Genomic DNA, 13,854 nt, shown 5'->3' on the forward strand with positions numbered 1-13,854 from the left:
GTCCACATGCATCAGAGCTTTGTTCTGATGCGTCCACATGCATCAGAGCTTTGTTCTGATGCGTCCACATCATGTCACCTTCAGGGTGGTTGGCTAGTGGCTACCACTGTTATACAAACTATGACTGATGATGCGTGTGTCACTTTCAGTCAGCCACTTAACCTATTTAGACCTGAGGACGATTCTACAAATGTCTTCTAAAACATGACAGTTTTCTGCAAAACCTTTTGTTTCCATGTCAGTGGTGCCCCCAAACATATCTGGATTTGGCCGCCGACCTCATCTGAAAATATGGTGTTCCAGGGATCCCCCAGAAGCAAAGATTTGAGTTAAAAACATTAGCTCTGAAAGAACATATATTCAAAGATTTGGGACACATTTCCACGATTTTTCAAAAATAGCAGCCCTACAAGCTCGTAGCACGGCACTCGGCGCTTGTAGATCTGCTATTTTTCAATAGCTAAAGTATAACATATTGCTTGAAACACCAAAAGGGGTTCCTGTCCAGAATGGGTTAAGAGATTGTATCCTGGCTTGCACTATCGAGCTTAAAACACGATTTCCTTGCATACAAATGGTACGCATTAGTGGTGGAGTTAAAGAGAAGTAACTTGCGTTAACCTCCACTAAAGAGGAAGGCGACAGTGGGTTAAATGTTGCTCTAGGCTAACTGATCTGAGGCCTAATGATCTACCGGCCCAAAACACATTCAATACAAGAATGGACAGGAAGGAACAGGAACACCGCCACAGCACTAAGCCAAACCTATAGCTGCGTTTAAGACAATATAATACATGGAAAATATTATGTTCTATTCTAACGCGAAAAAGGACACAACAACTTTCAACATAGCTTCCGTATTTTCAGCATGCCATTATAATAGGCTACATCATTTTTTTGTAACATTGACTTTTGGGGGTTAATAGCTAAATTATTACCTCTACAAGCACAATGAGCTTGGAGACGAAGTATACAAAGTAGTATAAAATAGGACTTTTAAGGGTCAAGTAAAATAATGCATGCATAGTTAATGTAAATTAGATTTCAGTGTTTCCCATGGCCAGAAGCTGATAGTGTGGATGGGGGGCTTTAACTTTCTATTTGTTGTGATTTGTTCGTGGCCACCTACTAAAAATCATACTGTGGTGGCTCGACATGATTGTGTGGCTGCCCACCACATAGAACTTTAGCAGGCCATCTCTAGAGTCTTACCTCCAGGTCGCTGTCGGGGGTGCTGCGTTGGCCCGGGGAGCCCCTGCCGTCCATCCTGCGACTCTTGCAGCTCCTGTCCTGGGTGTGTTCCAGCACCAGAGAGCCAGACACCGCCTGCAGCAGCCGTGCATTCCTGGCGGAGTAGACAGAGTCTAGGACAGAGTCCTTGTCGCCGCCGTTCATCTCCATGTCGTTCTCCTGATGATGGGCGTTGTGGAGAGAGTCCCTGTGGGCAGACGAGGGGGTGGCCCTGGCGCCCTGAGGGTGGTAGAAGACGGGCATCCCCCGGGCACCGAGCTCCGAGGCGGGCAGAACCCCCACCGCGCCGAGGTGCTGCTGGGCGGCCTGCTCCGACGACATCATCAACGGGAGCCCGGACGACACCCCAGACGCCGCCGCGACTTTGGCAAAGGTGTGAGCGGATACCTGGTGGGGTGGAGGCGACACGACGCCCTCCTGGATGACGGACGGGTAGGGAACGAGGTGGTGCGTCTGAGGGATGCTGCCCGAATGGGAGATCAGCGAGCTGGGGACAAATCCCGGCGGTACCGCGTACGGTACCGCGCCATACGGGGAGCTGACAAACTGCAGAGAGGAATGAGGGATCTGGGCATAGCCCAGGGGTTGATAAGGGAGACCTGGATGCTGAAGGAGAGGTGAGTGTACGGTGTACCCTTGGGAAATGTGGCTCAGCACAGGGTGGAGGCTGGTGGGGGAATAGCTGACAGAGGGGAGAGCCACTTTGTAGAGCATGCTGTACTGGTCCACGGGCACGGCCGGTATGCCGTCAGCGCTTTCCACCCCGTAGTGGAACCCAGGCTGAGCTCGCAGCCATTCTCCTATCGTGCCCCCTCCTCCCTGAGTGTCACTGACGGGCCCGGAGCTCAGAGTGGAAGTCAGGTCATCTCCGCCGCCGCCACCACCAGCACCTACTGCACCACTACCTCCTCCACCACCTCCTCCCGTTCCCCCTCCTCCTCCTCCGCCTCCACTGCTGGTGCTGAGGTCCCTCTTCTTAGGAGGCAGGCACTCCTGGTTGCGCTCCTGCGCTTGCTTCATTGCAAATCTTCTGAGTGAGCGAGTAGCTTTTTACTGAACTGCACAGGAGGTGAAACGTGCAAGCCAGGCAGTCAGCACGGGAACCGGCTCTGAAATCATTTGGCTGACCCCGTCCACGAGTTCACCTGGGACAGCGGAAGGTTTTTATTAGCAGGAGTTTGCTATATCAGGGTCCAGGGAAAGACTTATCTACATAGGCTGTTGTAAATGAGGCATTTAGGTTTGACAGATTATATCATGCATTTAGGTAGCCCCTCTCGGAACCCTCCATAAAGCTTTTCTGAAATGTGGATGTCGCTTTGTGTAGGGTCCCTGTCCAGATTTATATTTTCGTATGGGAATTTTGGAACGCGGACATAAATATGCTCCGTAACATCGTATCTGCGGCGTTTGACGGCCTTTTTTTGTTTGAGTTATTCTGAATTCATGAACTATAAGTACCTATACAAACCGCTGCGAATATCTTTATTTCTTCTTGTTTGTTTACCGTTTATTGTACCGCCTCCCGGTGTGCGGTTGGCTTGTGCGGCTACGTCCCTGCCTCTGATCTGCTCTGTCATAGCTATAGCGCCACTAGCTAGCCAGATAGGCGGTACAATGAGGTGTCAATAAACAAGGAAGGAAGAGAAGAATCAAAGCGACCAAATCGGTCAAACAAAGATTACAAATACTTAACGGCTTCCGCGCCACAGGAGATATTCGCAGTGGCATGTATAGGTACTTATACTTCACAGATTCAGAAGCCCTCACACGAAAAAAAAAGTCGTCAAAGAGCGCAGACAGGCGTTATCCACATTGTTTGTTTTTTTATGTCCGCGTACCAGGTGGCAGGTTACTGCTGGAACAGGACCCCATGGTCTGTGTCGTCAAACAAACTTCAGTACCATTGGGTTCTGCTTGGAGGGCTAGCATTTAGGGTTGACAGATGGTTAACTGCATCAAGCATGTACACAGATTTAAAACCTGAGAGACACAGCAAGCTCACCACGGATATGTGTTCTGCGCTTATCCAAACTGATATAGGAGAGACATATACATTTTTAGAGAGCTAAACACAAAGAAAAGTACTAAGAACCTGGCACTTTGGTTATGCCTTTTGCCCCAAGATCTGTGAGGATGCTTCACAATAAATGGACCAATTTCAGCTTATCACTTATTTTCCCCAGTGGTCTATTTTAATGATTCAAATGCATCCATTACACATCAATCCAGCTTGATCTGATAGCTTGATCTCAGAGTCAGCATTTGTACCAGTTGAGTTAATTCTGTTGCCAGCACGGAAATAGGATCAGAACGAGTAACACAACACATCGTGCAACACCACCACAAAATGAAAATGAAAATATGATCCAGGCAGAAACATTAAAACACAAACGTGTGTTTTGTTGTATTATATAGTCAGTTTCTATACTGTCACACGAGCAAATGTTTTGCAAATGCAATCAGGCTAACGTTGCCGTGGCTGGCTAACCGGGGAGGGTTAGCGTTATAATAGGGTCCAAAGTAATTAAGTAACCACAACACAATTACAGCATGTCACTTTGCAGAATATGAAGCCAGCTATAAAACGCAGGGAGCGTGTTGAGTTGACACCGATGTGTGCAACTGATCACACCTATAAGCAGCTAGCAACTATGCTTTACGACGTTAGCTAACATAGCTAACTTTTACTAGCTAGGTGGCTATAGCTAACTAGCTAGCTGAACAGACACTCCTACCCATGTAGTACCCTCTCATCGGCTGACATTACTGTTGGTGTCTGCAGGTGCATGGACGTACCTCCGAACGGCATTGTGAATATTCTGTGTGAGACAGAGTGATGATGAATGCTGAGGAAAATGGATGAAATCTCACACCATCAGGAATGAGGAGTCAGTCGAGCCCATTTCATTATGGAGGCCAGCTAAACCAATAGCCTACGTAGAGGGGGCGCTTGCCGATGACGTCACTCACTGACTCGACAATCCGTTTTGATTGATTGATTGATCGATCGATCGATCGATTGATTGATGTATTTATTAACAGTTTGCAGAATTACAGTACATTTCAAGCAGAACTCAATACAAAAAACTGTTAACTGTGAGTGGACGACCCAAAAGCACTACACTTTCGTTTCCTTTATTTTTCATACACATACATTTTATTATGACCGCGCGTGTGTGTGTGTGTGTGTGTGTGTGTGTGTGTTTTGATTGATTGATTGAAATCTTTATTAACAGTTTGTAGAATTTACAGTACATTTTAAGCACAAACTCAATACAAAGACTGTCAACTGTGAGTGGACGACCCAATTAAGCATTACACTTGTTTACAACAGGGTCCACATTGTTCAATTCATCAAAACATTTAAAGACATACAAACATTTAGAGACATACAAATAGACATTTCTCTGTAGGTAAAGAACAGAACAGGAATTCATCATATGGGAAGCAAAAAAGGGAAAAGATACTATATACAGTGAGGGAAAATGGGACGGGGGGGTGGGGGGGATTCAGATTTTACAGAGGCCAGTTTCGAATTGCAGCCATCCGTAGGTGCCCTTTGAGAGCGGTTTTGAAGGAGTCAAGGGATTCACATGTCTTAATGACTGTTGGTAGGGCGTTCCACATTTTGGTGGCATAGGAGCGAAAAGAATTTAGTCCCTTGTTTGTGCCGAATCTGGGTTGTACATGGTTTGTTGCACTCCCTCTGGTGTTGTGGGTGTGGACTTCGTTTACATTAAGGAAGTATTTAGACAGGTACATGGGTATCTTGGTGGTGTATCGAATCTTGTGGACCAGACCCATTGCAAGATGCTGTACTCTGTCGTCGACCCTAAGCCATCCCAGCCTGTCAAAGTGGGCAGGGGTGAGGTGGGTTCGGGGGGTGAGGCCAAGTAGGAGCCTGACCAGTTTGTTTTGAGAGGTCTGGAGCCTTGTTTTAAGGGCCTTTGAGGTGCTGTGGTACCAAGAGGTGGATGCATAGTCAAAGAAACCTTGTACGAGGGCTCCTGTTAAGGTCTTCAAGGTGTTTTTGCTGACCAGTGAGGAGATCCTGTAAAGGAATCTTGTTCTTTGATTGACTTTTTTGATTACGTTGGTGGCCATTTTATCACCGGAAAGATTGGCCTCCAGGATGGAACCTAGGTAGGTAATTTCATCTTTTCGTGTGATAATATTGTCACCCACTCTAACCAAGAAGCCATCTGCCTTGCTGAGTTTACTATTTGATCCGAAGAGGATGGATTCAGTTTTTCCCAGGTGTAAGGATAGTTTGTTATCAGCGAGCCAGGTGCAGATTCTACCGAGTTCAGAGCTGAGGGTCTTTTCAACCTGCAGTTTGTTCCTGTCCGAGACCAGCAGTGCTGAGTCATCTGCGAACAGGAACAAGTTGCAGTCACAAGCTGAAGTCATGTCGTTAACATAAATTAGGAACAGTAAAGGCCCTAGTATGCTTCCTTGTGGGACGCCACAGCTCACTGGGAGGGGAGGGGACAGTGTTCCGTTCACCTCCACCATCTGTTCTCTCCCCTCCAGGTAGGATTGCATCCAGCTCACTGATGTGCTATCAAAACCAATAGCTTTAAGCTTGTTAACCAGTATGGAGTGGTTCACGGTGTCAAAAGCCTTTTGGAGGTCCAGCATGACCATGCCGCAGTATTTTCCAGCATCCACCTCGTGTTTGATGTGGTCGCTCAAATAGAGGAGGCATGTGTCAGTGGAGTGGGATGTTCTGAAACCAGATTGGAACTCGTACAGCAATTTATTAGTGGCAAGATACTTTTCAACCTGTTCATAGACTATTTTTTCCATCACTTTCGAGATGGAGCTTAGAATAGAAATAGGGCGGTAGTTGCCGGGTTCTAATTTACTCCCTTTTTTGTACAAGGGGGTTACTTTGGCCAGTTTAAAATCTTGGGGGACCTGTCCCTGTTTGATGGAGAGGTTAACTATATGGGTGATGACTGGAGCTATGGAAAAGGCTGAGTCTCTGAGAAATTTGGAGGGAATATTGTCATGGCCAGTGGCCTTGTGGGGTTGGAGGGCACTCAGTTTTTTAAGTACCTCCTCGGTTGTTACCATTGCCATTTTAAAATCATCTTTACAAACACCAAGGTTTTTGTAGAAGGCTGTGATGTGCTCTACACCAAAACGCCCAGAGTGGGAGGGCAGTTTGCTAACCAGCTTTGTTGCAATGTTTGTAAAGAAGATGTTCAAGTGGTTGGCTACATCGAGTTTGTCAGTGATGAGGGTGTTATTCGATTTGATGTTTATGTTAGTAAACCTGGTTTTTAGTTTCCGACCACAGCCTAGTTGGTTGTTTAGTAACTTCCATAGCTCCCGAGGATTGTTTTTGATTTCCTCGGCTTTATCATTGATAAAGTTACATTTGGCTGATTTGGTCATGGCAATTACACCGTTTCTTAGCTTGTTACACTGGGCTTTTAGGTTGCACAGTTTGGTTTGGAGATCACTGTCGAAGCGCTTGCACTTGGCTAGTTTGGACTTGCATTTAAGAAGTTCAGAGCATTTGTTGTCTCTGGCTTTCATTGCAGTCAGTATGTCCGAATTCATCCATGGCTCCGAGCGGGTTTTGACCCTGACGGTTCTCAAAGGAGCCATGATGTTTAGTACTGATGTAAATTTGGTTTTAAAGCCAAGCCATGCTTCTTCGACTAGTGAGCTCCTGAGCACATCGGACCAATCCAGACTCTCCAGTTCAAGGTTAAAGGCCTCACTAGAGTAGGTTTTGAGGTCCCTAGATATGACTGTTTTGTGACAGTCAAACTTTAGTTTTTGTATTTTGCGGGTACAGAAAATCATAAAATGATCACTGAGCCCACATACAATAACCCCTTTCTTTGAGATTCTGGATTTGTCCGAGGTCAGAATGAGATCAATGACAGTTTGAGAAGAATCACACACTCTTGTGGGTTGGGTAATTAGCTGACTGATACTATGCAGATCACAAAACCGACTAAATGACACTTGTGTGTGTGTGTGTGTGTGTGTGTGTGTGTGTGTGTGTGTGTGTGTGTGTGTGTGTGTGTGTGTGTGCGGATGGCTGCAATTCGAAACTGGCCTCTGTAAATCTGAATCCCCCCCCACCCCCCCACCCCATTTTCCCTCACTGTATATTGTATCTTTTCCCTTTTTTGCTTCCCATTATGATGAATTACTGTTTTGTTCTTTAGCTACATAGAAATGTCTATTTGTATGACTCTAAATGTTTGTATGTCTTTAAATGTTTTGATGAATTGAACAATGTGGACCCTGTTGTAAACAAGTGTAATGCTTAATTGGGTCGTCCACTCACAGTTGACAGTCTTTGTATTGAGTTTGTGCTTAAAATGTACTGTAAATTCTACAAACTGTTAATAAATATTTCAATCAATCAATCAAAAGTGTGTGTGTGTGTGTGTGTGTGTGTGTGTGTGTGTGTGTGTGTGTGTGTGTGTGTGTGTGTGTGTGTGTGTGTGTGTGTGTGTGTGTGTGTGTGTGTGTGTGTGTGTGTGTGTGTGTGTGTGTGTGTGTGTGTGTGTGTGTGTGTGTGTGTGTGTGTGTGTGTGTGTGTGTGTGTGTGTGTGTGTGTGTGTGTGATATATAGGTCCATAAGTTTATTTTTGAATTTTTTTCAAATCAACAGCAGAGGGAGCTGGAGGGCCGTATATTTTCTTACCAAGTCTGTCTCAATACAAAAAGAAAAAGTTATAGCCTATCAGTTCAGTAGCCTACTTTAGTAATTAGTAGCAAAATATAAAAACATAAATATTTAAATGTTCACACTTTCAGTTTCTATTTCTTTGTTTGGATGTTGTGCAACTATAGATAGATAGATAGATAGATAGATAGATAGATACAGGAGCGCAAAGTACCAACAAACTGGGCCAGATGTTTGGAGAACCAGGATGAGTGGAAGCAACGATGGATTGCTCGTCTGAGGACGACCTAGAGAGAGGCCTATATTTCTAACAATGGCCATGCCAATATATATTTGCCATAAAATGGAAGGAGGTAAAGTATATACGCTATATGCTTATACAGATACAGATACAATTACAAGTGCCAAGTAATTACTGTTTGATATATTGAATGGATAAACTCCCTGCTTCCCATTATAGCATCTTGCATCAACGATGGGCTATAATTATACCCATCGTTTTTTTTTCTTTCATTCTTTTCAAATCCTCAAAAATGATGAAAAACGGCGTGCTACAGTATGCCGTACGATATGGGCTATTAGACGAGCGTCTAAAAATGGGATAAAAAACGTCTAAAAATAGACGTCTAAAACACGTCTAAAAATAGACGTTTTTTAGACGTCTATTTTGAAAATGATGAAAAACGAGGATTAAAAAACAAACAAAAAAACGATGGGCTATAACCATGAAGGTTACTTCAGTAACCATGGTTCTTTAAGTAAGTGAGCGAAATACTTCGCTCTATGGGAGGCTTTCGTTCGAAGCCGAGGTGCAGATTTTCATTTATGAACTCCTCACAGGACATTTTATTATGTGCTGTGGGTTTAAGACTCGTGACGTAGGCGCCCAGCGCCTCAGGCGTACTTAAGGCCTTGTACCGACTCTAGCCCATGGTCAAAAATGATGAAAAACGAGGATTTTCTTTTTTTTCAAAAATTCAAAAAACGATGGGCTATAACAATAACAATAGACAATATCTAGTTAATGAATAATATTTAAATTAATAGTTGATTTAAATATAAACATGATTTATTTAAAAATAGAGTCTGAACATTATTAAATTATCATTACCGAAACAGACGTTCTCTCTACCGCAACATACTTAAAAGCGGTGTATGAGAATGGGTGTTGCGGAGGATGAGACACAAACTTTGGCATGCTACTAGTCCTACATACTTACACCTAGCAACCCCATTCTAGCCTACTTAGGTTCATCTTACGGTGGACATGTTTGCCTGAAAAGGAATCTTTGAAATGTTTCATAGTTTTAGAAATATAGTGCTTTCAAATTTACAATGGGGCTCAATGGCAGACATTGGCACGTCAAAAATCACTTTCACCTAGAAACTCCATTCACACTTTTTATTATTCAGCTTACTGTGGAGACACATGCTGGAACCTTTTACTTTGAAATGTTTTATAGTTTCTGAGTTATTTAAACGCCCAATGCATTTTATATGGCAATAGCACAAACTTTGGCATGCTACTACTACTAGTCCTACATACTTACACCTAGCAACCCCATTCTAGCCTACTTAGGTTCATCTTACGGTGGACATGTTTGCCTGAAAAGGAATCTTTGAAATGTTTCATAGTTTTAGAAATATAGTGCTTTCAAATTTACAATGGGGATCAATGGCAGACATTGGCACGTCAAAACTCACTTTCACCTAGAAACTCCATTCACACTTTTTATTATTCAGCTTACTGTGGAGACACATGCTGGAACTTTTTACTTTGAAATGTTTTATAGTTTCTGAGTTATTTAACTAAAACGCCCAATGCATTCTCTATGGCAATAGCACAAACTTTGGCATGCTACTAGTCCTACATACTTACACCTAGCAACTCCTTTCTAGCCTACTTAGGTTCATCTTACGGTGGACATGTTTGCCTGAAAAGCAATCTTTGAAATGTTTCATAGTTTTAGAAATATAGAGCTTTCAAATTTGAGAAATTCAGAATGGGGCTCAATGGCAGACCTATATGGCATGCACGTAAAAAACACACTTTAACCTGCACAGCCTTTGTGATCTACTGGTAGATCACAATCTACCTTTTGGGCACCCCTGTTATAGACAGACCATTCATTGAATTATCGTCTTTCTATCTGCGATGTGTTTGTTTAATACAAATCACACCCATGTGAACTGAGTGGTGCAACTCCCCCCTCCTCTCTCTCTCTCTCTCTCTCTCTCTCTCTCTCTCTCTCTCTAATAGCAGGCAACAGCACTGTCTCTCTCTCTCTCTCTGTTTCTGGCACAACAGCGCCCCTACTGGTACTCCTCATACTGGTGTATCATTAACGTCACATAGGTGAACCAACACATAGGTGAACACAGACATTGCTGTTCCTTAGAGTGGTAAGATCCACTGTAGACATGTTATGAGTATGACCTACTCCCTGTCAAAAAATTCAATGCAGATTAACTTTTTCTAAGTGCTGGAGTTTGGAAGTGCTCGTTGACTATCACGCAACAGCCCATATGCGTACCACCTACTTCCAAACTCTGACATTTAGTAAAATAATCATCTGCAAGGAATTTCTTGACAGGAAGTAGCTACTCATAACATGTCTACGGTGGAGGTTTATGAAACAAACACTTTGCAGATAGTAAGACGATAATTCAAGCTTTTCATACAGCGGCAATGTTGGTGAATTTGACGTTATTTAATACAATTAGACGGGACTTTTCTGTTTGGATGAATGGGCTGTCTATGGGAAGTTGCACCTAGCTGGCAAGATGGCAGCCGTGTGCATATCGTCAATAGATTATTTGCAGTCCTGTCTATTGGTGGATAGTAACTAGGTACATGTATACAAGTACTGTGCTTTACTACAAATTTGAGGTACAATTATTAGAAAGATTTAGTGACTAGTTTCTTTAGATTATTACAAAACCACATAAGCCCTATATCTGATATACATCTATTAGAAAATAGATCTGCAAGCTCAACCTGTTGCATTGTGACGACACGACGTGAGCTGATAGATTGACTATATATTTTCTTAAACTTTGAGTACTTTTATTTCGGTACTGTTAGTATATTTGAATACCAATGTACTTTTATGCAAGTAAAATTGTTAATACAGGACTTTTACTAGGCTAATGCTACTTTTGCTCAAGTAAACAATTTGAGTACTTCCACCTCTGCTTGTGTCTGACATGAACATGGAGGGAGTGAGAAGGGAGGAGATGGATACTCGGACATTATAAAGTCAATGTTTATTTTCCACATTCTATTCCAGGTTTTATTATGATCTGTACATCTGTTAATATAGTAAGAGGTTGGCCTCCCCAAAATGCCACCCATTGAGTATGGACATGACAACAGAGCTAGCATAAATGGTATCATTTCCATCTCTATTTAACTCATTCATTTTGGCCTTTTTCAGAAAGATTTATTTTGTAAACATGGACAGAGAGAGAAAATCCTGATAGACTTGGTAAAAGGCCAAAGTTTTGACAACATATGAAAAGATTATTTCACTTAAATTGAATAAAAACAGGCAGGCATAAACTAACAGTAGAACACAAGCTCATATTGAACCATTCTAGGACAAATGCAGTTTCACAACATGCAGTGCTTACTTTAATCCATTCTGAAAGTACTGCTTGAAATGACAAATGTCAAAAGTACTGCAGTTGAAATAGTTTGCCGTAACAAAGACCCAATGTTTTTCTTCCACTGTAGGACAAAGCGGGTGCCAGGAGACGACGGCAACATCAGCACCAAATCAAAACGCAAGTATATGAGAATACCCAGTATTCATAGAGAAGTAGGTGATGGACCAACGATAGAATTGACTGACCACTTGATCTGGCCATTCATGTGCCACGACACTGACAGCAGCTGCAGGGAGACCCTGTCGCTGTCAATGTGCTGATCAAGGTTGATCCAGAAGAAAACTCTGTGGGCTCTTTGACTATGAAGGGTATAGCCCAGAACCACCCATAACACTTTCCAGAACCACCCCTGAATGAGGAGGCATGTCAACATTTTCTGAACCTCATTAAAAAAAAAAAAAAAAATAGCTGATCTACAAGGTTTTGTGGATGTGCCATTTTCACTATTTTAGAAACACATTTTTGGAAGTATAACTTCTGGGTTATTACCACCTCCCATGAGCAGGGCCAAAACTAGGTTCTGAGAACCATATCTGAAACCGAGCCATAGCATACGGAAACAAATCCAGACCAGAACCTGTGAAATATGTTTTACGGCACGGCATGATTCACTTTGTTGTCGTCGTCGTCAAAAAGACCCATTTGAAGATCTCTCCAAACTCAATACATCCTAGCAAATGATATGAATGGAGGTCTATAAATGATTTGTATCAATCAGGGTGCTGCATCTAGGGCCTGGGCCCTCACTGAGTTATATTGCCTGAGTAACTATAAGGTCTATACATTGAAGTCCATTTAAATCTTGTTCTGCATAGTTTCAGTGGAAAAGTGTCTCAATTTCCCCTGGAATAAACACACCCCTGTTGCATAGATGTTTGAGCCACTCCTAGACAAGACTTGAGAAAATATCAATGTAGTGTTCTTTGTTGCTAAGAAAGCTATTAAGAGTAAATTAACCACTTTAAACCGGGTATACCTATTATAGTCATGTCACAGGTGAAAATCTTATCATTTTAAAATAATCTCAAAACAGCCAATCTACAAGCTCACAAAGTATGGTGTTGCAAACCTTTTGTGGGTAAAGAAATGCTATAGAAAATAGCTCTCGTCTAAGAGTGACTCAAACTGAAACAGTTGGGAGTTCCTGTCACTAATATTATTGTGCAGTGGTTCACAAACATCATAATTTCACGGACCCCCCTTAACTCTGAGAACATACAACATGGAACCAAACGGACCATTTGGTTCCATTTTGTATACTTTGAGTTTGTACATCTGTACACTCTCAGTTACAGACCTGTAAGGGTCCATTTGGAACACCCACACAGTTACAGACCTGTAAGGGTCCATTTGGAACACCCTCACAGTTACAGACCTGTAAGGGTCCATTTGGAACACCCTCACAGTTACAGACCTGTAAGGGTCCATTTGGAACACCCTCACAGTTACAGACCTGTAAGGGTCCATTTGGAACACCCACACAGTTACAGACCTGTAAGGGTCCATTTGGAACACCCTCACAGTTACAGACCTGTAAGGGTCCATTTGGAACACCCTCACAGTTACAGACCTGTAAGGGTCCATTTGGAACACCCTCACAGTTACAGACCTGTAAGGGTCCATTTGGAACACCCTCAAGAAAGCCAAAGGGTTCCTGCTTGGACCCACTTCCAGAACCACTGTTCTTGTGTAATATTTCTGAAACCGGTAATTTGTCACTGCAGATATTTTGCATCAGGAGAAGTTTAAAAGTTGTGAAACATTTGGAGGTAACCTTAAAAAGGTAAGAAATTACACAAGAAAAGAAAAAAAGAGCAGATTAACATAGAATCTGATTTAAACAATTTTATACCATTAAACAAAATAAAGTAATTTCCACAAGAAAAATATATTCACATCATATTGCATAAATATGTGTTGGAATGAGGTCGACGGGGTGTAGGGTACTGTAAGGGAACCCCTCTCCTCATGTACGTATGTAGGGCTTTACAGTTGTATTTTGCCTCAGTGCTAATCAACAGAGAGAGATAAGACAGAAAACTATAAACAATATGAAGCAGGGATGTGAGGATTTAAAACCACACAATTATCCCCGACATACAATTCTTGTAATATATTTAGGTAATTTAGTTGATAAATACATACAACTGAATCAAAGATTATCCACAGTTTAAGTGGGATAATTAGGTACTGCAGTTCGTACAGTTGCGTTCTACTGGTGTTAAACTACCGGTATCATTACAGATCACGAGGATGCTTTCATTACACAGAAC

At 42.6% G+C, this 13,854-nt stretch overlaps 2 protein-coding genes across 3 annotated transcripts in view; one reads left to right on the forward strand and one right to left on the reverse strand.

Moving 5' to 3' along the window:
• The window catches only part of atxn1l (ataxin 1-like), a 303,220-nt gene extending 299,063 nt beyond the window's left edge, over window positions 1-4,157 (reverse strand). For both annotated transcript variants that reach the window (XR_014568848.1, XM_083758456.1), the window contains exons 1-2: window positions 4,051-4,157; window positions 1,213-2,396 (exon numbers count right to left, since the gene is read on the reverse strand). Coding sequence is in view for 1 of the 2 variants with exons in the window: in XM_083758456.1 (XP_083614582.1) it covers window positions 1,213-2,271 (1,059 nt within the window). In the remaining variant the exon portion in view is untranslated. The remainder of the gene's footprint in view (window positions 1-1,212; window positions 2,397-4,050) is intronic.
• The window catches only part of mtmr10 (myotubularin related protein 10), a 132,597-nt gene that overhangs the window by 48,673 nt on the left and 70,070 nt on the right, over window positions 1-13,854 (forward strand). The gene's annotated exons all lie outside the window — the stretch shown is intronic.

Source organism: Protomyctophum parallelum (genome assembly GCF_964188405.1).
Source record: "Protomyctophum parallelum genome assembly, chromosome: 2".
NCBI lineage: Eukaryota > Metazoa > Chordata > Actinopteri > Myctophiformes > Myctophidae > Protomyctophum > Protomyctophum parallelum.